The sequence below is a fragment of the Euprymna scolopes genome, chromosome 21 (genome assembly GCF_053919585.1).
Source record: "Euprymna scolopes isolate OS-2025 chromosome 21, ASM5391958v1, whole genome shotgun sequence".
NCBI lineage: Eukaryota > Metazoa > Mollusca > Cephalopoda > Sepiida > Sepiolidae > Euprymna > Euprymna scolopes.
The window spans coordinates 2,551,054-2,577,186 of record NC_136502.1 but is presented as its reverse complement, the minus strand read 5'-3'; the positions used below and the strand labels follow the sequence as shown (position 1 = coordinate 2,577,186).

The 26,133-nt window shown below is 34.6% G+C and overlaps 1 protein-coding gene across 2 annotated transcripts in view; it reads right to left on the bottom strand.

Moving 5' to 3' along the window:
• Positions 1–1,638: 1,638 nt before the first annotated feature.
• Positions 1,639–26,133, bottom strand: part of LOC145241967 (solute carrier family 68 member 1-like) — a 90,277-nt gene continuing 65,782 nt past the window's right edge. For both annotated transcript variants that reach the window (XM_080104835.1, XM_080104836.1), the window contains exons 5-7: positions 25,389–25,560; positions 20,254–20,447; positions 1,639–2,321 (exon numbers count right to left, since the gene is read on the bottom strand). In XM_080104835.1, the coding sequence (XP_079960961.1) occupies positions 2,089–2,321; positions 20,254–20,447; positions 25,389–25,560 (599 nt within the window). In that variant the 3' untranslated portion in view covers positions 1,639–2,088. The remainder of the gene's footprint in view (positions 2,322–20,253; positions 20,448–25,388; positions 25,561–26,133) is intronic.

Genomic DNA, 26,133 nt, shown 5'->3' with positions numbered 1-26,133 from the left:
TTCTCCGCTTCGAAACTTTCAAGTTCTAGCTAGTCTATATAAAAGTTCTTATGCTAATTGTTTTTCCTCTGAAGAAAAAAGCCAATTTTTGAAACTCCATGGAATAAGGAAATAATCATATTTATTTTGTATCCCTTGTTCAAATAATAAATGTAAAATCTAACTACAAAAGTTTCATTTCCTTTCATATATATATATATATATATATATATATATATATATATATATATATATATATATATATGCAGTTTTAGCGTCAACTACAAAGATTGTTTAACTGTTCATTAGCACAGCATTTTTTTAAATTAAAAGAAACTAAATTTCTTCAACCATTCTGAGACAGCATGGCCAAAGTTTTACTGACTGAACTTAAAATAAATTTTCTTATGGAACTTAAGAAACATCTGCCTTACTTATGACAAAAATACTAGTTTTATTTTAGTGTTTTAAATCCCCACCCTCATTTTTCCTGATGAGGAGATTATGTTCAAAGAAAAAACCTTTATCAATTATTGCCAATTTTAATTAAAATAAACATCATTTCCGAAACGATCGTACACTCAAGTTGATTTTGTTGGTTTTTCCTGTTGAAACTGATTGATAATTCACAATTATGTTTTTTACTCTCTCTATATATATATATATATATATATATATATATATATATGTTATTTTAACAATGAATATATAAATATCATCTACCTACATATATGTTTCATCCTTGCAGAATTCCTAATGTAGAGATAACCATTCCAGCAAATCGCATGATTTGAACGACCAGACATATTTAACTTCAATTACAAATAATTTGGAATAAAAAAATAATTATCTTTATTTTGAATCCTTGTTTGAACAATAAATGTTGTGAATTCTAATTTGCAAATATTTTATATTTTCAGACATATTTAACTCCTATTCAGAGTACACTACCTAATAAGACTATCAAAAACAGCTACAACGAGATAAGAAATAAACCCTATACATGAAGGGAGGCAGACAGCTATATTCAGCCGACATAAGATTGTAAAGCAATAAGAAACATCCATTACAGCAAATTTGTGTGCGTTAGAGGATTAAACCAATTATGAAAAAATAGAAAGTATGGTACTTGTACAGTTTAATCAAGACATTAAAAAATGAAAATATCGAAAAAAAAAGTTATATTGTACGTATCCGTTATGGAATGAAGTTCTCCGAAAAAAAAATTCACTAAATTTCATCAAATATTTTTTTTTTTTTTGTTTTTTTACAGCGAAAAAACAATTTGTTATACCGAGTAAAAGGTTTGATTTTTAGGAAGAAAAGCTAGTATTAAAGATGGGGAGGGAGTGTTGGTGCTTTAACTGGAGTTATCTCCCCGTGGCGTGTTAAAAATTTCCATAATGGCTGACTTCAACGCGATCTCATAAAAACGTGTTTTTCTGCCGCAAAAAAAAAAAAAAATCAAATTAAATTAATTTTTTTTTTTTTGGAGATCTTCAGTCCATAACGGATCCGTACAATATAACTTTTTTTTTTCGATATTTTCATTTTTTAATGAAAGTACTCATATGTCCTCGTGTATATATTAGAAACAAAAAAAAAAACGTTTTTTAAAGATATTCTTAGCCATCCATGACATTTTTATCAATAAAAAAATTTTTTTTTTTTTTTTTTCCAAAACAAAAAGTGGCTTGAAACATTAAAACCATTTCATTAACGTTTTTGAAGGTGGCATGGATAATCAATCTACACTGTTACATGTAAGTACTATCTATTTGATATCTTTTTTCTATCTCATATGAGACATTTGACGATCACACATGAAATGGTATAAAAAACCCAACTTATTTTTTGTAGGTAATATGTAACAGGATTTTTGCATATTAAAGCCAGTGCGAAACAAGGATGCCCCCAACTTTACAGTTTTCACCCACTGTAATCTGTGACCATGGAGGCAAATTTAAGTAACCATATTGATATCAGATATGCATTTTAAAGACCTGTAGGGTTTTTGTATATTTTAGATAATGCCAGATAAGGCAAAATTTAAGTAACCATACTAATATTCGATATGTATATTAAAGACCTGTAGAGTTTTTGTATATTCTAGACGGTACCAGATAAGGCAGCTCCCGACCTTACAGTTTTCACCCACTGTAATCTGTGACCACGGAGGCGAAATTTAAGTAACCATATTGATATTTGAATGATGGCACATGCCAAGGGGACATAAATCAGGATGTTGAAGCAGGCCAGACGAAGATTAGAGTCACTCGACATGTTGTTTGACGGAGAAGATGAAGGGTGCTCCCCAATTGTTTGTGAAAACATGTCATAACCTGAAATAGAGGAAAAAGAAAATATGAAAACATTTTAATTTATTAAGGATTTTTTTATATTTTAATCTTGGTTTGGTCGTTTTATAGCATCTCAACCCTTTTGGGTTATTTAATGTTGAATCTTGGTTTGGTCGTTTTGTTTTATAGCATATCAACCCTTTTGGGTTATTTAATGTTGAATCTTGGTTTGGTCGTTTTGTTTTATAGCATATCAACCCTTTTGGGTTATTTAATGTTGAATCTTGGTTTGGTCGTTTTGTTTTATAGCATATCAACCCTTTTGGGTTATTTAATGTTGAATCTTGGTTTGGTCGTTTTGTTTTATAGCATATCAACACTTTTGGGTTATTTAATGTTGAATCTTGGTTTGGTCGTTTTGTTTTATAGCATATCAACCCTTTTGGGTTATTTAATGTTGAATCTTGGTTTGGTCGTTTTGTTTTATAGCATATCAACACTTTTGGGTTATTTAATGTTGAATCTTGGTTTGGTCGTTTTGTTTTATAGCATATCAACCCTTTTGGGTTATTTAATGTTGAATCTTGGTTTGGTCGTTTTGTTTTATAGCATATCAACCCTTTTGGGTTATTTAATGTTGAATCTTGGTTTGGTCGTTTTGTTTTATAGCATATCAACCCTTTTGGGTTATTTAATGTTGAATCTTGGTTTGGTCGTTTTGTTTTATAGCATATCAACCCTTTTGGGTTATTTAATGTTGAATCTTGGTTTGGTCGTTTTGTTTTATAGCATATCAACCCTTTTGGGTTATTTAATGTTGAATCTTGGTTTGGTCGTTTTGTTTTATAGCATATCAACACTTTTGGGTTATTTAATGTTGAATCTTGGTTTGGTCGTTTTGTTTTATAGCATATCAACCCTTTTGGGTTATTTAATGTTGAATCTTGGTTTGGTCGTTTTGTTTTATAGCATATCAACCCTTTTTGGTTATTTAATGTTGAATCTTGGTTTGATCGTTTTGTTTTATAGCATATCAACACTTTTGGGTTATTTAATGTTGAATCTTGGTTTGGTCGTTTTGTTTTATAGCATATCAACACTTTTGGGTTATTTAATGTTGAATCTTGGTTTGATCGTTTTGTTTTATAGCATATCAACCCTTTTGGGTTATTTAATGTTGAATCTTGGTTTGGTCGTTTTGTTTTATAGCATATCAACACTTTTGGGTTATTTAATGTTGAATCTTGGTTTGGTCGTTTTGTTTTATAGCATATCAACCCTTTTGGGTTATTTAATGTTGAATCTTGGTTTGGTCGTTTTGTTTTATAGCATATCAACACTTTTGGGTTATTTAATGTTGAATCTTGGTTTGGTCGTTTTGTTTTATAGCATATCAACCCTTTTGGGTTATTTAATGTTGAATCTTGGTTTGGTCGTTTTGTTTTATAGCATATCAACCCTTTTGGGTTATTTAATGTTGAATCTTGGTTTGGTCGTTTTGTTTTATAGCATATCAACCCTTTTGGGTTATTTAATGTTGAATCTTGGTTTGGTCGTTTTGTTTTATAGCATATCAACCCTTTTGGGTTATTTAATGTTGAATCTTGGTTTGGTCGTTTTGTTTTATAGCATATCAACCCTTTTGGGTTATTTAATGTTGAATCTTGGTTTGGTCGTTTTGTTTTATAGCATATCAACCCTTTTGGGTTATTTAATGTTGAATCTTGGTTTGGTCGTTTTGTTTTATAGCATATCAACCCTTTTGGGTTATTTAATGTTGAATCTTGGTTTGGTCGTTTTGTTTTATAGCATATCAACCCTTTTGGGTTATTTAATGTTGAATCTTGGTTTGGTCGTTTTGTTTTATAGCATATCAACCCTTTTGGGTTATTTAATGTTGAATCTTGGTTTGGTCGTTTTGTTTTATAGCATATCAACCCTTTTGGGTTATTTAATGTTGAATCTTGGTTTGGTCGTTTTGTTTTATAGCATATCAACCCTTTTGGGTTATTTAATGTTGAATCTTGGTTTGGTCGTTTTGTTTTATAGCATATCAACACTTTTGGGTTATTTAATGTTGAATCTTGGTTTGGTCGTTTTGTTTTATAGCATATCAACCCTTTTGGGTTATTTAATGTTGAATCTTGGTTTGGTCGTTTTGTTTTATAGCATATCAACCCTTTTGGGTTATTTAATGTTGAATCTTGGTTTGGTCGTTTTGTTTTATAGCATATCAACCCTTTTGGGTTATTTAATGTTGAATCTTGGTTTGGTCGTTTTGTTTTATAGCATATCAACACTTTTGGGTTATTTAATGTTGAATCTTGGTTTGGTCGTTTTGTTTTATAGCATATCAACCCTTTTGGGTTATTTAATGTTGAATCTTGGTTTGGTCGTTTTGTTTTATAGCATATCAACCCTTTTGGGTTATTTAATGTTGAATCTTGGTTTGATCGTTTTGTTTTATAGCATATCAACACTTTTGGGTTATTTAATGTTGAATCTTGGTTTGGTCGTTTTGTTTTATAGCATATCAACACTTTTGGGTTATTTAATGTTGAATCTTGGTTTGATCGTTTTGTTTTATAGCATATCAACCCTTTTGGGTTATTTAATGTTGAATCTTGGTTTGGTCGTTTTGTTTTATAGCATATCAACCCTTTTGGGTTATTTAATGTTGAATCTTGGTTTGGTCGTTTTGTTTTATAGCATATCAACACTTTTGGGTTATTTAATGTTGAATCTTGGTTTGGTCGTTTTGTTTTATAGCATATCAACCCTTTTGGGTTATTTAATGTTGAATCTTTGTTTGGTCGTTTTGTTTTATAGCATATCAACCCTTTTGGGTTATTTAATGTTGAATCTTGGTTTGGTCGTTTTGTTTTATAGCATATCAACACTTTTGGGTTATTTAATGTTGAATCTTGGTTTGGTCGTTTTGTTTTATAGCATATCAACACTTTTGGGTTATTTAATGTTGAATCTTGGTTTGGTCGTTTTGTTTTATAGCATATCAACCCTTTTGGGTTATTTAATGTTGAATCTTGGTTTGGTCGTTTTGTTTTATAGCATATCAACACTTTTGGGTTATTTAATGTTGAATCTTGGTTTGGTCGTTTTGTTTTATAGCATATCAACCCTTTTGGGTTATTTAATGTTGAATCTTGGTTTGGTCGTTTTGTTTTATAGCATATCAACCCTTTTGGGTTATTTAATGTTGAATCTTGGTTTGGTCGTTTTGTTTTATAGCATATCAACACTTTTGGGTTATTTAATGTTGAATCTTGGTTTGGTCGTTTTGTTTTATAGCATATCAACACTTTTGGGTTATTTAATGTTGAATCTTGGTTTGGTCGTTTTGTTTTATAGCATATCAACCCTTTTGGGTTATTTAATGTTGAATCTTGGTTTGGTCGCTTTGTTTTATAGCATATCAACACTTTTGGGTTATTTAATGTTGAATCTTGGTTTGGTCGTTTTGTTTTATAGCATATCAACCCTTTTGGGTTATTTAATGTTGAATCTTGGTTTGGTCGTTTTGTTTTATAGCATATCAACACTTTTGGGTTATTTAATGTTGAATCTTGGTTTGGTCGTTTTGTTTTATAGCATATCAACACTTTTGGGTTATTTAATGTTGAATCTTGGTTTGGTCGTTTTGTTTTATAGCATATCAACCCTTTTGGGTTATTTAATGTTGAATCTTGGTTTGGTCGTTTTGTTTTATAGCATATCAACCCTTTTGGGTTATTTAATGTTGAATCTTGGTTTGGTTGTTTTGTTTTATAGCATATCAACCCTTTTGGGTTATTTAATGTTGAATCTTGGTTTGGTCGTTTTGTTTTATAGCATATCAACCCTTTTGGGTTATTTAATGTTGAATCTTGGTTTGGTCGTTTTGTTTTATAGCATATCAACCCTTTTGGGTTATTTAATGTTGAATCTTGGTTTGGTCGTTTTGTTTTATAGCATATCAACCCTTTTGGGTTATTTAATGTTGAATCTTGGTTTGGTCGTTTTGTTTTATAGCATATCAACACTTTTGGGTTATTTAATGTTGAATCTTGGTTTGGTCGTTTTGTTTTATAGCATATCAACACTTTTGGGTTATTTAATGTTGAATCTTGGTTTGGTCGTTTTGTTTTATAGCATATCAACCCTTTTGGGTTATTTAATGTTGAATCTTGGTTTGGTCGTTTTGTTTTATAGCATATCAACCCTTTTGGGTTATTTAATGTTGAATCTTGGTTTGGTCGTTTTGTTTTATAGCATATCAACACTTTTGGGTTATTTAATGTTGAATCTTGGTTTGGTCGTTTTGTTTTATAGCATATCAACACTTTTGGGTTATTTAATGTTGAATCTTGGTTTGGTCGTTTTGTTTTATAGCATATCAACCCTTTTGGGTTATTTAATGTTGAATCTTGGTTTGGTCGTTTTGTTTTATAGCATATCAACACTTTTGGGTTATTTAATGTTGAATCTTGGTTTGGTCGTTTTTTTTTATAGCATATCAACACTTTTGGGTTATTTAATGTTGAATCTTGGTTTGGTCGTTTTGTTTTATAGCATATCAACCCTTTTGGGTTATTTAATGTTGAATCTTGGTTTGGTCGTTTTGTTTTATAGCATATCAACACTTTTGGGTTATTTAATGTTGAATCTTGGTTTGGTCGTTTTGTTTTATAGCATATCAACACTTTTGGGTTATTTAATGTTGAATCTTGGTTTGGTCGTTTTGTTTTATAGCATATCAACACTTTTGGGTTATTTAATGTTGAATCTTGGTTTGGTCGTTTTGTTTTATAGCATATCAACCCTTTTGGGTTATTTAATGTTGAATCTTGGTTTGGTCGTTTTGTTTTATAGCATATCAACCCTTTTGGGTTATTTAATGTTGAATCTTGGTTTGGTCGTTTTGTTTTATAGCATATCAACCCTTTTGGGTTATTTAATGTTGAATCTTGGTTTGGTCGTTTTGTTTTATAGCATATCAACCCTTTTGGGTTATTTAATGTTGAATCTTGGTTTGGTCGTTTTGTTTTATAGCATATCAACCCTTTTGGGTTATTTAATGTTGAATCTTGGTTTGGTCGTTTTGTTTTATAGCATATCAACCCTTTTGGGTTATTTAATGTTGAATCTTGGTTTGGTCGTTTTGTTTTATAGCATATCAACCCTTTTGGGTTATTTAATGTTGAATCTTGGTTTGGTCGTTTTGTTTTATAGCATATCAACACTTTTGGGTTATTTAATGTTGAATCTTGGTTTGATCGTTTTGTTTTATAGCATATCAACCCTTTTGGGTTATTTAATGTTGAATCTTGGTTTGGTCGTTTTGTTTTATAGCATATCAACACTTTTGGGTTATTTAATGTTGAATCTTGGTTTGGTCGTTTTGTTTTATAGCATATCAACCCTTTTGGGTTATTTAATGTTGAATCTTGGTTTGGTCGTTTTGTTTTATAGCATATCAACACTTTTGGGTTATTTAATGTTGAATCTTGGTTTGGTCGTTTTGTTTTATAGCATATCAACACTTTTGGGTTATTTAATGTTGAATCTTGGTTTGGTCGTTTTGTTTTATAGCATATCAACCCTTTTGGGTTATTTAATGTTGAATCTTGGTTTGATCGTTTTGTTTTATAGCATATCAACACTTTTGAGTTATTTAATGTTGAATCTTGGTTTGGTCGTTTTGTTTTATAGCATATTAACACTTTTGGGTTATTTAATGTTGAATCTTGGTTTGGTCGTTTTGTTTTATAGCATATCAACACTTTTGGGTTATTTAATGTTGAATCTTGGTTTGGTCGTTTTGTTTTATAGCATATCAACCCTTTTGGGTTATTTAATGTTGAATCTTGGTTTGATCGTTTTGTTTTATAGCATATCAACCCTTTTGGGTTATTTAATGTTGAATCTTGGTTTGATCGTTTTGTTTTATAGCATATCAACACTTTTGGGTTATTTAATGTTGAATCTTGGTTTGGTCGTTTTGTTTTATAGCATATCAACACTTTTGGGTTATTTAATGTTGAATCTTGGTTTGGTCGTTTTGTTTTATAGCATATCAACCCTTTTGGGTTATTTAATGTTGAATCTTGGTTTGGTCGTTTTGTTTTATAGCATATCAACACTTTTGGGTTATTTAATGTTGAATCTTGGTTTGGTCGTTTTGTTTTATAGCATATCAACACTTTTGGGTTATTTAATGTTGAATCTTGGTTTGGTCGTTTTGTTTTATAGCATATCAACACTTTTGGGTTATTTAATGTTGAATCTTGGTTTGGTCGTTTTGTTTTATAGCATATCAACCCTTTTGGGTTATTTAATGTTGAATCTTGGTTTGGTCGTTTTGTTTTATAGCATATCAACACTTTTGGGTTATTTAATGTTGAATCTTGGTTTGGTCGTTTTGTTTTATAGCATATCAACCCTTTTGGGTTATTTAATGTTGAATCTTGGTTTGGTCGTTTTGTTTTATAGCATATCAACCCTTTTGGGTTATTTAATGTTGAATCTTGGTTTGGTCGTTTTGTTTTATAGCATATCAACCCTTTTGGGTTATTTAATGTTGAATCTTGGTTTGGTCGTTTTGTTTTATAGCATATCAACCCTTTTGGGTTATTTAATGTTGAATCTTGGTTTGGTCGTTTTGTTTTATAGCATATCAACCCTTTTGGGTTATTTAATGTTGAATCTTGGTTTGGTCGTTTTGTTTTATAGCATATCAACACTTTTGGGTTATTTAATGTTGAATCTTGGTTTGATCGTTTTGTTTTATAGCATATCAACCCTTTTGGGTTATTTAATGTTGAATCTTGGTTTGGTCGTTTTGTTTTATAGCATATCAACACTTTTGGGTTATTTAATGTTGAATCTTGGTTTGGTCGTTTTGTTTTATAGCATATCAACACTTTTGGGTTATTTAATGTTGAATCTTGGTTTGGTCGTTTTGTTTTATAGCATATCAACCCTTTTGGGTTATTTAATGTTGAATCTTGGTTTGATCGTTTTGTTTTATAGCATATCAACACTTTTGGGTTATTTAATGTTGAATCTTGGTTTGGTCGTTTTGTTTTATAGCATATCAACACTTTTGGGTTATTTAATGTTGAATCTTGGTTTGGTCGTTTTGTTTTATAGCATATCAACACTTTTGGGTTATTTAATGTTGAATCTTGGTTTGGTCGTTTTGTTTTATAGCATATCAACCCTTTTGGGTTATTTAATGTTGAATCTTGGTTTGATCGTTTTGTTTTATAGCATATCAACCCTTTTGGGTTATTTAATGTTGAATCTTGGTTTGATCGTTTTGTTTTATAGCATATCAACACTTTTGGGTTATTTAATGTTGAATCTTGGTTTGGTCGTTTTGTTTTATAGCATATCAACACTTTTGGGTTATTTAATGTTGAATCTTGGTTTGGTCGTTTTGTTTTATAGCATATCAACCCTTTTGGGTTATTTAATGTTGAATACATTAATTTTGGAAAAAGATTTTATGCATAAAGTTTTTTTTATATATTCAAATATTTATTTATAGTGTTTGGTTTGGTCGTTTTGTTTTATGGCATATCAAACCTTTTTATTGGGTTATTTAATGTTGAATACATTAATTCACAGTGTTTGGTTGTTATGTAAAGGAAAACTGTTTTGATTTGCAGAGCATGATTGAGTTTTGTAAAGGGGAAGAAAAAAAAACAATATCAATGTTTAGTGCATTTTTTGGTCGGAAAGCCAGTATCTTCAGACAGCCTGATGTAGTAATAGCAGATTTTATCTTGAACAAAAGCAAAGAAAGTGTACACATACGCGTCAGTGCAAAACAAAAAAATGAGTTTTGCTAATTTTTTTATAATTTTGTTTAAATTGTGCTTTCCAGTAATTCTATTCATATTGAATCTTTGGGGTTTTTTTTCAGAGTTTATGTCTACATGCTAAATTTACTTTAAGCGTTAATAGAAAATTTGATTTAATAAAAATAAGTATTAAGAAATTCAAAAATGAACCGTAGGTTCACTTTCAGCAGCTCGTAATTCTTGCTTTTCTTATTTTATCGTTTAGTTTTCACATTCCGTTTCAGACAAATACAAAGAAAAATTGTTGTTTTCTGGGTTGGAATCTAAGCATCAAACATTGATTATAATTTTTTACCTTAATTTTTTTTATCTCTTTACATCAGGTGGCTTATAGCCTTGTCTCGAGTGATTAAACAAAAAAATTTGGATGAAATTACAAAAAACAGAATTGGAGAAATGAAAAAGTTGCTTTTTCATTTGCAACAGCAAAAAAAAGTTGCTTTTTCATTTGCAACAACAAAAAAAGTTGCTTTTTCATTTGCAACAGCAAAAAAAAGTTGCTTTTTCATTTGCAACAGCAAAAAAAAAGTTGCTTTTTCATTTGCAACAGCAAAAAAAAAGTTGCTTTTTCATTTACAACAGCAAAAAAAATTGATAAACGAAATGAACAAACGGGAAATTTGGCCAAATAAAGGCACATTTACAAATTTGGCCAAGAAAGGTACCCTAATAAATTTGGTCAAGAAAAGCACTCTTACAAATTGGACTAAAGAAGGCATGCTTAAAAATTTAGCCAAGAAAGACACCCTAATAAATTTGATCAGAAAAGGCCCACTTATAAATTTGGCCAAAGCATGTACCCTTTAAGATTTGGGCAAGAAAGGCACTATTTCAAATTTGGCCAAGAAAGGTGCCCTTAATAATTTGACCAAAGAACGCACCCTCATAAATTTGATCAAAAAAGGCCTCCATACAAATTTGGCCAAAGAATGCACCCTTTAAAATTTGGCCAAGAAAGGTACCCTTACAAATTAAGCCGAGAAAGATATTCCTTACAAATCTAGCCAAGACATGTACCCCTACAAATTTTCCATGAAAAGAATTCTTTCAAATTTTGCCAAGAAAGATACCTATACAAATTGATCAAGAGAGATTCAAATACTTAAATCATCCGTTGACATCTATGCTGATGACACGACCATCTACGGCAACACATCAAAGGCTGTAAATGACAAAGTTCTCTCTGATTCTCTCTCCTCTGATCTCGAGCGCGTGGTACAATGGGGGTAGAGGTGACTGGTTACCTTTAATGCATCCAAAACCAAACTCCTATCTTTACATCATAAACACTGATCCCCATCTGGCATCAATTGAAATGGATGGCTCTCGTCTAGGGGAGGCCCCATGTTTTGCCAAGCTTCTGGGTTTGACCTTTTTTCCTGATCTGAAATGGAACACCTACATCAAGTCTGTTGCCAAGGTCGCTGGAAAGATGGTGGCATCCTTCTACCGCTCCAGAAGATATCTCACTTCTGATGCAATTCTCTATCTATATAAAAGCCAAGTATGTCAAAGGATGGAGTACTGCTGCCACATCTGGGCAGGAGCTGCTAAAAACAGCCTATCCTGCCTTGACAGAGTACAAAATAGACTTTGTGGCTTAGTGGGGGATGCCGTTTTCTCTTCCCTGCAACCTCTATCCCACAGAAGAGACGTTGCGAGCCTAGCTTTGTTTTATTGTTATTACCATGGCAGGTGCTCGTCTGAGCTCCAATCTCTGGTCCCTCCTTGCCAATCTTTCACGATAAACACACGTCTAGCTGAAACCACTGTCAACAATTTTCCGCGCTCTTTATCTGTGCCTAAATCAAAATATAGATTCCATGAACAAAGCTTCTTTCTTAGAACTGCACGCCTGTGGAATTCTCTACCGCTTGTCTGTTTCCTTCCTGATTTCAACATGGATGTCTTCAAGTCCAACATAAACAAATTCCTGATAAACCGCCACCCTAAGTAATGACACTTTATTAAATCTCCAATACTAATGAATACTGCAACACTATCCCATTGATTACTATACACAAAATAACCATTATCCCCGAGTAGATTCTGGACCTTGATAAGTGGTGACCTTCATGTAAAAACGATTTATCATCAAACCAAAAAAATGTTCTCATTTCGATTGTTATTCTCAACAATTTGGCCAACTTTCTTCGAATGTGTCTCATTACCTTTGGAATCCGTACAGACTTTTTGCAAGTGATGTAATGGATAGAAGAACTCAAATTTATTCATCAAACAATGCGCAACAAGTCTTTCAGGTCCTGATTTTCATTCAAGGCTTAGTGTCGACCAATGTTAGAAATTTTTTTTATTTCTAACGCGCCTCTCTTTTCTTGGTTCCTTGTTATCCGAACAACTTGGTTAATTTTGAGAAAGAATAACACAATAAAATTCTTGTATTTAAAATAACGTATATTTACAAGTAAAGGTTAAAGTTTCCAAAACAGTTGTTCTGGAGGAGTTTCTGTTTGTTGCAGAAAAAGAGAGTAATTTCTGAGAAGTGCTCGCTGTTAATCTTTTTTTTTCTTTTTTATTGTTGCAAGCAACTCCAATTAATAGTGGGTAATTTGCATAAGTGGCTTTATGCAAATTACCTTACAAAGTTTGAGTACAAATAATTCTAACACCAAGGATATTGAACTCAGATGCCGGGCACTAAACAGATTGGAAAAGGAACCAAATATAACCCTTCAACAATCGGCTGAGGAATGCCAAAGACTCATCTCGGAGACGCAAGACTCAAAAAATATAGAAGAGGCAGGTGTAGCACACATTAGAAAAGTACAAAAGTTGGACAACCTTACAGCTGAAGCTAAAAATTTTAAGAAAGACCTGAAGGAGTCGTTCCCCAATGTTTTTTCGGACAAACTAGGCCACTGTCCAAAAATGGAGGTAAAGTTCAAGTTACAAAACAATGCCACCCCAGTCTTCAAAATGAAACGCAGCATACTGTATGCCTCTATACAAAAGATTGACGTAAAACTGGACATATATATAAATTCACCTGTCATTTCATTTTTAAAAGATGGAATCGCCCAATCATAGAATACAAGATTCAAATACATAAGCAAATATTGATTGAACTGAAGCAGTATACTTAATATGTACAATACGTGCGTACTAAACTAAACAACCTTTGTTACCTATATACAATCGCCTATACTGAATCCTCATCGGCTCAAAGCTCTCTGTATCCCCAGACTCTTAATTTCTCAAATCTTATATCACCAAGACATCCTTCTTAATTGATACAAGAATCCTCCTGAGCAGTTCAACATCCAGTGATCATATATCCAATCCTCATGAAACTGCTTATATCACCCTGAATATTACCTTAAATCTTTATTCTATCCCTAAGCTAAGTAGAACACCTAATAACACTCTAGTCAACTACTTTTAAAATTAGATAAACCCAGTTTCAATATTAGAAGTACATCGTCCCTCACCTTGACTACGGACTTGTGCAATAAGTCATGAAACTATTGTACCTAAAATTCCTCTCCAAACTACAAAATACTGCTGCTTGTATACTAAGCAAGTACCTCCTATAGATACTTTACCTCCAAGATGACTGCCTTGTCTGTTTTGCATGACAAACCTTATTATTTTTTACTTAAATTCTCTTTCTCCTGATCACTAACAAATCAAATCTGCTCTACTTCCTAAGTTGACACTAAACAAATCCGTCTCACGTAACTTAGATGGGTCCTTGCTCTCCGCCCTTGACCTTAACAAACTCGTAAATCGATACCCATTAACACCTAAAATTTCCTAGGCATGCTCCCGATTATAACTCCCAACCCATAACCAAGCTTCTAAGTAAATACTTACTAGCCTTAGTCCAATACATTGACTTAAAGTAATCTATAATGAACAGTAACCGTTAATATCTCTTTATTAAGAGATAGTATTGCAATAATTATTACACAAACTAAACCGGTACTCATTGAAATAAAAACTTCCGGATATTAAGAGAAAGGCGAAGTCATTCTCCTTAGTTGTAGTCTAAAGGCAACTTGCTCAAATTGTCTAAAATTCCATGCATTCGTATACAATACTACTTATCCATCCATCTATACTTTAACTATACTTACAGAATATGCAATAACCTATATCTATCAGGTATAACTGTACTCCATATCAAATGTTCTCTTGTCTCTATACTGAGCATATCTAATCTTTCAGTCTTACTAAATGTCCGGTTTGGGCACCAAATCAGAATTTCTAATAGAAAGTAGATCATACTCTAACACTTTATCCTAATCCTAAACCTACTAAACCATATCTAACCATACATTCCTAAACCTACTAAACCATATCTAATCTAACCATACATTGCTAAACTTACAAAACTATATCTAACCATACATCAACTCGACTCTCTCGATCCAATACTGTAGCAAATTTAACTGCTTCCACTGCATGAATTTTACGTATACCCTCTCTCAGTATAAATGAAAATGGACAGCATAATAATGCCCTTTTTAAACCACACTTGAGGAGTGAAAATCTTCTGTAGAAGCTAACCTAAATGCCCGATTTTTCCAGGAGATATTAACCTAAATAACCAATAAATATTAACTACCCATGCGGGGTCGCAGAAATACCTGGATTAGGACCCAGGCGCGGGGCGAACCCCCTCGGAGCTGATGGACCCGTAGGTCTTCCCAGGCCATCCGTCTAGGAGAAGGAAAACTCTGAAACTAAACCTAGGGGAGGGAGGTCTCTTCAGTCCTGGACGACAACCTTCCTAGAGCTGGTGACTCAAACAAATCACCGGTTGGCAAACCTAAACTGCTTAAGGAGGAGATAGACTCTGTCTATCGCTCGGCTTTCATACTCCTTCTTTGCCTATTGGCCAGGCGTAGAGGTACTATCACAGGGACTCGCTTGAATCACCCAGTGGTTGACCTTGTTTCCTGACTAGGGTAATGAACGCCGCTTTTCCCCACTCCTGCCACATCCCATCCCCCTTAACTGGACACAGTGGGGTGCTTCAGTGCCATATATGTCAGTGCAGTTGGACTGGGCTGGCTTTGCCTAATGGATTGAGGGTACCGGATTGACAGTTCCTGGCTGCTGTTTCCGACTGATAGTACAGGAGCCCTAACTCTTTGGTAGCGCTTAGAGCGGCTGCTCCATCAACAGTTGTAAAATATCGGGATGTTTGTAGTGCCATGTCGCGCATGGAAAGGGACCCTGCACTCATCCCCGGTGGGCTTTCCTGAGGCCACAATCCTGTGGGTGAGGACAGCTGATAGTCTACTTGTATTGCATGTCTGGTATTCTGCACAACTACTTGTCCAGCACCCCCTCACTCATCCACCCTAACTGAAACTTTTAAATAAAATAAAATGAAATGACAGCTCAAGCAAAAGTTACGTTTAAACCAGGACCAAACTCAAAAAAAACCAACCTGCCTCCTCCCTTGAGGCTTGCATTTACTAATATCCGCGGGCTTAGAACTAACTTAGATGATGTTGAGTCATTTCTCCTTGTAAACACCCCGGATATCTTAGCATTAAGTGAAACTAACCTTCACTCCTCCATACCCTCTAACCACTTTAACATGCCTGGTTATCTCCCACTCTACCGTAAGGACTCGGACAGACATATGCATGGACTTGGAGTCTATATTCGAAACACCCTCCCCCTAACTAGAGAAATAAAACTAGAATCAGAGGGCCAGGCCTTTATGTGCTTCAGACTAAATATGCAACACAATATTAGCTACTTATATTTTCTCTACCGCTCTCCCTCAAACCAAGACTGTACCCTAATAAACAAAGTCTCAGACAGCATAGATATAGCACTCTCCCTCGATACTAGCGCACAAATACATGTATTTGGTGACTTCAATGTCCACCACAGTAACTGGCTAGGATTCTCAAATCACACAGACGTAGCTGGTAGCGCCACATATAGCTTCTCTATATCTCATTCCCTATCTCAGATGGTTACATTTCCGACACGTTTCCCAGACCAGCACGATCAACATGCCTCACTTCTAGATCTCTTTCTGACAACAGTTCCCAATGACTGTACAACAAATGCCCATAGCCCACTCGGGAATGCTGATCACGCTGTGATAATGGTAGAAATCAGCCTAAATTCTCACCCTAAAACTGAAGACCCACTACTCAAAACAACGAGGTATTACAAAAAGGCTGATTGGGAAGCCATCAGGGAGCTCATCAGAGATGCCCCATGGCAAAATATCTTTACTCTTCCAGCGGAACAGTGTGCAAATGAGACAACTGAATGGTTCAAAACTGCTATTGAAGCACATGTTCCCGCACGGAAATACTATAGCAAGCCCCACTCCCCCCAATGGTTTACTTCTGCTTGTGCAGCTGCCATTTGTCAAAGGCAGCATGCGTTCCGCAGATTCAACCGACATAAGTCCAGCTCAAATAAACAGAAGTTTATAGAAGCTAGAAATAATTGTAAGAGAGTGATAGACACAGCTAAGTCAGATTACTCTGAAACCACCAGAAAGCGCATCGAAGCACAGAAATTAGGAACCCGGGATTTTTGGAAAATCTACAACAGCGTAGTTAATAATGGACAGTCAATTATTCCCCCACTAACAAACAATCATGAGGTTGCTTGCACGGCAACTGACAAGGCTAATCTGCTTGCCAGTCGGTTTGCCTCAAACTCCACACTGAACTCGGTACACCACTCACTCCCTGATTTTCCTCTGCGAACAGACGCCACACTTGACGACTTGAAAATCACCCCTTCTCAGGTACATGCTATTATAAAAAACCTAGACACCTCTAAAGCATGTGGACCAGATCTCATCCCGGCTGTGCTATTAAAAAAATGCTCTGCCGAGGTTGCTCCAGTTCTGTCCAAACTTTACAATAAATGCCTTAACGAATCTTGTTTTCCCGACTGCTGGAAAACCGCCTCTGTGGTACCAGTCTTCAAGAATTCTGGTGAAAGAACTGACCCACTAAATTATCGCCCCATTAGCCTCCTCCCGCTTTTCGCCAAAATATTTGAGTCCTTAGTTAATAAAGCCCTAGTCCAGCACCTAACAGCTGCTAAACTCTTGACTGACAAACAATATGGATTCAGGCAAGCCCGTTCAACAGCAGATATCTTAACTGTAGTTTCTGAACGTATATACCGTTCATTGGATAAAACAGGGGAGGGTAGAGCGGTGGCCCTTGATATATCTAAGGCTTTTGACAGGGTATGGCACGATGGTCTTCTAAGGAAAATTAGATCATATGGAATCACTGGAAGAATTCATAACGTAATTAAATCCTTCTTAAGTAATAGAAAAATCAAAGTTGTCCTCGACGGACGTACATCCAAACAATATGACATAAATGCGGGAGTGCCTCAGGGGTCTATCCTTGGACCTCTATTGTTCCTGATATTCATAAACGACCTCCCTGATAATATTGTTTCGGAGATGGGTATATTTGCCGATGACACCACTCTCTATAACAGATATGAGGGGAAAACAAATGAACACATATCCAAGAAAATGGCAGAAACACTAGAGGATGACCTCCAATCCGTAGTGGAATGGGGACAAAAATGGTTGGTCTCATTCAATGCTGCTAAGACTAAGCTTGTTTCCTTCAATAACTACAAGAAACCTTCTCTACCACCAATAGCAATGGCCAAGAACACATTGCCTGAAAGTACTTCTTTTAAACTCCTCGGCCTAACGTTTACAGGGAATATGAACTGGAATAGATACATTGAGAGCATTGCCAAGGCTGCTGCAAGGAAGGTTGGCTCCCTCTACCGTGCTAGAAAACTACTTACGCCTGACAGTATCCTATACCTCTATAAGGCAACCATTCGCCCATGTATGGAGTACTGTTGTCACATCTGGGCTGGTGCATCTGCTGCTTGTCTCTCGCTCCTGGACAGGGTTCAAAAAAGAGTCGCAAACCTGATAGGTCCTGAACTGTCATCTGGGCTTCAACCTCTGTCCCATCGACGAGATGTTGCATCCCTCTGCCTGTTCTACAAATACTTTAATGGTGAATGCTCTGACGAACTGCAAACACTTGTACCTCCCCGGCGTAACTACCCCCGACAAACCCGACAAGCTACTAAGTCTCATCCCTTTACAGTGGAGATCCCTAGGTGCAAGAAAGCCTTTTACTCCAATAGTTTCTTCCCCAGAACTGCGGGTCTTTGGAACTCCCTTCCGAGATTCTGCTTTCCCAACTGCAATGATATGCAGAAGTTCAAGTGTAATGTTAACAAACATCTTTCTACTCTTCTCCCTTCATAATGACCCCGCTAATTAATTCCCTAATAGTAGCCCCCTGCTTCAAAGTGGCACTGTGCCTTGTTTGGGGTGAAAATTGAATAAAAAAAAAAAAAAAAAAAAAAAAAAAAAAAAAAAAGAAAATTAGATTTGAGAAAAAAAAAACAAAAAAAAAACTGAATATTCATTTGCACATAGGTACAAAATGTATGAGAATCTCTATCTCTTAAAGAAACCCTTGGCAAGCTTTTAAGGTATCCCAGGGTTCCATGGGAAACCGTGCTCTAGAATCTTCAACTGTCTTTTCATCTTTTCATCTTGTGCTGCTGAACATATAATAAAGAACTCTTTTCTACATAAAGACCAGGAGAATATACCTTTCTGCCTTATACACAGGTTATGTACATATGGCAGTCGGACTGATGTATAACCATGCTTTTTATTTGTTGTATTTGATTCTCAATATATTTCATATTAGGGATGATGATTGGTTGTTTTTGTTTTACGGCATATCAACCCTTTCCAGGTTATTTAATGCTGAATCCAGTGATTTTGAAGAACAATTTTTTAATAGAGTATATTTGTTTTTTTTTTTAAGTCGGTTTCTATTCAACCCATAGTTGGGACCCCAACAGATACTACCAGTCCGTGTCAGAGTGGACCTGGGAGCAATGGCAATTAAAGGGTGGCTCCACACTCCCCAAAGCCCACAAGCTGGGGCCTCACCATCGGATATAGTTTAAGGTCATATCCAGGACCATATTAGGGATGAGGTGTTATCATTAGTTGCACTATTTATCAACATCAATATTTATACTTATAATTTACCAGAATACATGTACTGGAATGAGTACTCTAGTAAGTGAAATCACCAAACAACAGTTTTACTCTTTTCGTTTCTTTTACTTCAGTGTACATTCTTAAAAATCAAGGAAACCTTTCTTCAGGCTAACACTTGATCTGTATATGCTGTGGTGACAGATAATAATGAACACTTAAATTATCATCAAACCAGGTTTTCCTCCCTTTGCAGAAAGACCTTACACACTCGAGCATAGTGATAGTACAAATAGCAGAAGGGACTCTTTATCTAAAATGTTAGGAATGAGGTGTTACCATTGGTCGCACTATTTTACTTCGGACTATTATCCTTGTCAACATTAATATTTATTCTTATAATTTAGCTGAATACACGTCTTTAATAAGTGAAATCACCAAACAGAAAAGTTTGACTCTTTTCCTTCATTTTATTTCAGTGTACATTCTTGACCTCTATATGTTGTGGTGACCACCTTACAGATAATATGTAAACTTGGCAGTCAGGCTGACGTATAACCACACTCTTTGCTTTTCTGTTAAAAATATTTTGTTTCCCTTAAATATCGTTGTGTGTCTTCCTTACACAACTACAATATATCTCCTACGCCTTTCTAAGAAAAACTTAAATTTTTCAATTTCATTCATTAAAAGTGAAAAAAAAAAAAGAGACAATAAAATTAAGCAACCCAGTTACCATAAAAGTTGGAAACGACTAAATTTAGCCGACACCACATCTAACGTCACTCATATTTCTGAAATTAAGTTCATCTGAGCGACATCAGAAAACCCTGCTAGATATCGATGGCATTACAAAATGATGTATAGTAAATTAGCTCACACATTTTTTATTTAAACAAATTCCTGATGAACCGCCCCTTAAGTAATCCAATTTATCAAATCTCCATTACTACGATATTATCCCATTGATTACTGTACACGCAATAACCCTTATCCCCAAGTGGCCTCCGGGCCTTGATAAAAGATGACTACCATGTAAAAAAAAAAAAATTAAAAAAATTAAAACAAACACTGAAATTCATACCTGTCTGCCATGACCAAATCCACAAGCCAAGCAAGGGGGCTAGTGTCTGTCCAGGTTTGGAAAGAAGGGAGGCTGTTCCGAATATGAGAGCTGATACAGGCTGTGGGCGATCAAACAAGACACAATCCTCATCAACTAGATCGGTGATGACCAACGTTAACAGCTTACACGTTCCTTCCGTGAAGACTCGGTTACTGAAAAATTAAATTTTTATTTGATCAAAAGTCAAAAATTTTCGTGTTTGGATTATTTACAGTTTTGGATTACTCGTCTCGTCTGTGATTTTCATAACGTTTTGGTCAACTTCTTTTTTCATAACGTTTTGGTCAACTTCTGACCTTCTTCAGGTGTATCTTGTCGAACTCTGAAATCTGGAACAGAACTTTTATTTAATCCACAAGGGTGGGGTATCATGTGCTCGATCTGTCAGCTATGATTGGGTAGAAATCATAATTCGCAATTGTATTTTTGAGTGTTGCCTGCACTGAGAATTAAACTTCAACCGCCAGAAATGTGTAACTTTACAACTGAATTTTACCAAGTACTTTATCCACTATGCCATGGATCCTTGCAGATTTACAACTGAATTTTACCAAGTACTTTATCCACTGGAAAAGTGCAGAAAGAGAGAGGTGGCAAACACTGGAAATCTGACAAAACTTGTCACTCAGAGTCAAGGGAACACCAGAGGTTATGGCCAGTGAGTGATTGCTGAATATCACCTGTGTGAGAACTCCTAGTGAGTAAATAATGATGATAACAATTAAAAAAAAAAAAAAAAAAAACGAAAGAAAAAAAAAAGAAAAAAAAAAGAAAAAAAAGAAAAAAAAAGAAAAAAAAGACAAGAAAAAAAAAGAAAAGAAAAAAAAGAAAAAAAGAAAAGAAAAAAAAGAAAAAAAGAAAAAAAAGAAAAAAAAAGAAAGAAAAAAAAAGGAAAAAAAAGGAAAAAAAAGAAAGAAAAAAAGAAAAAAAGAAAAAAAAGAAAAAAAAGAAGAAAAAGAAAAAAAAGAAAAAAGAAAAAAAAGAAGAAAAAGAAAAAAAAGAAAAAAAAAGAAAAAAAAGAAGGGTGATTAAATGTTGGTAAATTAATTTTCATCTTAAAGAAATGAGACAGAAATCAAATTTTCAGCTTTTTATTTTTCAAATTAAAAATTATCATTAATTCAACATTTGCTTTACATGGTTGCGTTGCAGAAAGCATTGTAAATTTTATTGATTTCATGGATGACATTTTTGGGAGAAGTGGAGGGGGGGGGGTCATCACTGAATGTTTCAATGAACTGCAAAGACGATGAATATTCTAAGTTTTGATCTGAGTGGGTTTTATGCTTATAGATAAGCAACCGATGCTTTACAAATGGCTGATCATGTAATCAACTCTAAACAACACCAGTATCTATCCATGTATATTCTAACAGAGCTGGCAGAGTTTCTGTGGAACTCAGATAGAGAAGTTTATGAGTTCTAAGTTCATAGACTGTTTGCATTCAGTTTGGAGATATATTTTGATTTGGTCGGGTTAAGAGTTCTGATTGCTAGTCTGTCATTTGGTGAAGAAGTATCCCCATAACCTCTCAAAATAAAGCATTGTTATTTGTTTCAAACTAGAGTTTTGGTTTGGTTTCGAGGGAGAATCCTTTTGTTACATCAATGACAGCAACCACATGATTGCCACTGCGGCTGATGTTGGAATCAAACATTTACTTCCGAAGAAGACAAGTGAACCTTCAGAGCGTGTGTAAGGAATGCACACATTCACACAAAATATTCAGACTATAATCAAAATATAATATGTATTCTGCTCTCAGTCAAACGAGGAGAAATCTTTCTCAACTAAGAACATTTTTTTTATTTTTGTCTGAATTCAGAGTGCTCCCATTTTTAGTAAACCAAAATTTCCCCATTGGATATGTGTCTAACTTAATATTTGATAAGGAGACAAGTAAACAGCGACTCAATTTTCCAAATGCTATGACTGACAATTAGATCAAGATGTAGTATCTGTTCAGTCTCGGAATGCATTATAGCCTTTGAAAATGAGCACAGCTTATTGCTTGTGCTACTATGATTTGTTAAGAAATGTCGAGAGGACAACACAATTTTTGTACTTAGTGCAGAGTATACCTTTTTAGTTTCTCTTCACATTAAAACCGATTGCTTATCATACTTTGTTCTCGGGGGGGGGGGGGTTCTTGATTGGAATTCAATGAACGACTTTTGTTATAAACATTGTCAGATGATTACACATGATAAAAGTGTTAAATATCAGAATGGACAGAGTGACTAGTGAGTATGTTAGCTAGTGCATATTAGCAAAAAATCTTTTATTACTTTCATTCATGCTAAATAAGACCTATCGCCACAGAGACATAAGGGGCTACTATGATTAGGGCCTGATTTATAACGGTTCATCATTACTGGTAAATTGTATAGCAAGACATTTGTTCACATTACATTTCAATTTTAGGCATGTCGGTTATGTTGAGGCAGCAGGGATGGAAATTTCAAAGGCAACAATCCCAAGGAAATAAAATATTAGATTAGGAAGTTTTCAGGTATCTGATGTCCTATATGGTGAAGGGGTGGGATTTTGCTTCTAGTTGGGTTGGTCAATGATATTTACATTTAGAAGGGTATAAGTACAAAAAGTTCGTCAAAGCACATTCCCTTAAAGTACTTGTAAAACAAATGATGCATCATTGCAGTGATGGGACAGAAGCTGGAGATCGGTAGATAGTGTGGTGTAAACATATGCTGTACAGCAGATTTTGCTAGTGCATGTGAGCTGGGGATATGCAGTTGTTGGATACTTGGCCAAGGAAGAGGCGAGGGGTGCAGAGAGCTGAAAATATCCCTGTCCAGAGTTAGACCATCCAAGAGATATTCTCTTTGTTTTAAAAAAGTATACGCCTCATTTGATGGGAAATTCACGCTGGGATCATCCTTTGTGGGAAAAGTGGTTTTCATAAGTTGTTTCCCAATAAAACTCGTATGAATAGAGATGGTTGTGTTATCTTCAATGGATATCTCTAACAACCGCCAAACAATGACCATTAATAAAAGGCTAGAATTAGTTAAATATGAAAAAACTTCAGGAGGAGGAAGAGAGAGTGGAAGTTTAAAAGAGGCAGTTGATTTTCCAGCCGACAGACAGTTGTCTTTTGATCGTCCTGAAGAACAGAAGGTTCGGGTGTGATAGAAAGGAAAGCATCTCATTCGTACAAGTCTGCCATCCAGCCCGGCAGATCAAAGGAGATGATCACGGTTAGTGAACGCACCTGGTGCATCTTCATAGTAGATTAGAAACACGTTTTTGCACTTTGTTCAAAGACGAAAAGAGTCGATGGTGCACCAGTCTCAAGATGTGGTAACAACGCACCATGCGTTTGTGAATGGTGGACATAGTGATATATGATACTAGCAAGTGTGAATTTTCTAGCCTAATAGAAGGATTCCACATTCTCTGCAACAAACATGGCAGCATCTCATATGTATTTTTTTTTTTACACAAAGTGAACTAGATGATAGGTCAGATTAACCCCAACAGTAGAACCGAGGATTATGAGAAAAGTCGATATGTGAGTAGACATGTCATACGTGAAGACGACAATGTTCTGCGATGAAGTTCAAACAGTTTTGAAGAAGCGACCAAGCTGAGGAAACATGTTGAATATCGCCTAATGGAAATTGTAATATGAGGGGCGTTCCGAAAGTAATGTCTTCTATTTTTTTTATTCTGTACAAATCGATCAGAAGGAATTACGAGTTGCATCATTACGATCGCTGAACTTATGCATTCATCACCTGAAAGTTTCATCTGTTGTTGATATTGATGGTGTGAAACTCTAAATAAGCATCTCTTGTCATAGACGTGCATCAGAAGCAGAGATACGTCATTGAATTCCTGGTAAAAGTGCATTAAGAATGGTGATGACTATGTAGAAAAATAAATTCTGAAGCACAAAAGGTTGCACATTTTAATAGTGCCACTCCCGTTTTCCTTGCTCTTCAACTTTTTCAGTTAAAAAAATAGGAGGCTGTACTTTTGGAACAACCCTCGTATAATAAGCAATGTACTTAACGTAAACGACTCTTTGTTCCTCTCCTGCCACGAGGAGATGACAAATGTAGCTGAAGTGATTAACAATGATGATGCTTAATTGTAATTTAATTATTCGGAAGTGTTCAGTTTTTGCATTCTTTATTATAAGGAACGTCGAGCGCCTTTAAACTTTAGCAATATCATATTGACCAATTATGCAAAGACTCGTGTTTTAGAATTTTTGAGATGAGGATTGATAATTGGTATTGTTTTGATTATTTGAACTACTGCTCTCATCATCAGCATCAAATTCCGTTTAACATCTGCTGACATGAAATTAACTTCCAAATCAACCTATCTCCTACCAGGTCTTTATTTATCCCTCTTTCTCTCTGCAAGTAGATTTTTATCCCACATATGCCCAGGTATAGAGTATTGATGTCACATGTGGGTTGGTGCATCAAACCATTAATCTCTCTCTCTTAGACAAAGTGCAAAACAAAAAAATGTCTTTGATCTAATAGGTCTTGCCTAGCACGATCGCAGCTGAGATTGAACTCACTACACAAGCTTGTAGCGTAATTTAAGTTTTGTCGGTAACTGAATACTTGATGCTTCGCTAGGGTATTTTGTTCCGTGAAACCATCACTAGATGGGATGCCTACCACGGTTTAAGAGAGTTCCATCTACCCTCAAGAGAAGGATAGACCGCACCAGTTTCTCAATCTGGTATTTTTACCATGCGGTAAATAGTTCCTGCACTGTATATTTTTTTTTTTTTTTGCTAAGGCATGTTCTTATATTGAATTTTATTCTTACAATATTTCGAGTTTGACAAAGATTTCCAAATTCAACAAATATTCCGGATTTTGATAAGATGCATTTGAAAAAGATCAGAGGTTCCACTGTCAGCAATGTTATAAGAATAACCACAAAGATGAGAATTGTGGAATAATCCCAACAATACAAACAGGCCAGAGTCAGGAGGATAGCAGCAAATTGGAGATGCCTGGTTTTGAATTGATTAAATAATTATCTGACAAAAGCTAAAAAAAAAAAAAAAAAAAAATGAACAAAAACACGAAATACTTACCTAGCAACGTAAATACAGACGGCCCAAGCACAACCAGGTCCGACGCACAACATGAGAATACTCAAGACGAATTTAAGCACAAACAAAAGAAGAACGATTCGGTAGACACCGTATTTCCGACACAAAGACAGGAAGTAGACATTGTTGATATGTGGGATAACAAACGAAGTACCTGAAAAAACAAAACAAAATATTAAGTGGATAATTTGCCAAAACCTCACAAGTATTTATTTGCATGAATATTGAATACTGTTGTTATAGTTGAGTCAATCTCTGTCTCAGTTGAGGTTTTTTGATAGGATATAAAAATGTATCTGTAATTTGATCAAGCCCACTCTTTCTTTTCTCTAACCTCTCTCAAACAGATGTAAGGTTGCTAGTTTCAGTTTTTATATGGCAAGCAAGCTATAGAATAATTCTTAGCAATCAATCATACTTTTCTGTGTAGCTTGCTTACCATGACTATCTTGTACTACTATTAAGCTCTACTCAAATATTGAACAATATTGAAGTAAATACTGAAAATAATATATATATATATATATATATATATATATATATATATATATATATATATATATATATATATATATATATATGATGAAAATAATGGAAATAGTATTCCGACAAAATAGAGAAAATAAAAAATAAAACAAACCGTATTATGTGTTCATCAACGTTTCGTCTTTATTTCGAGACTTCCTCTGGATGAATGAGATTAAGAAACCAAAAAAATATACCAGTA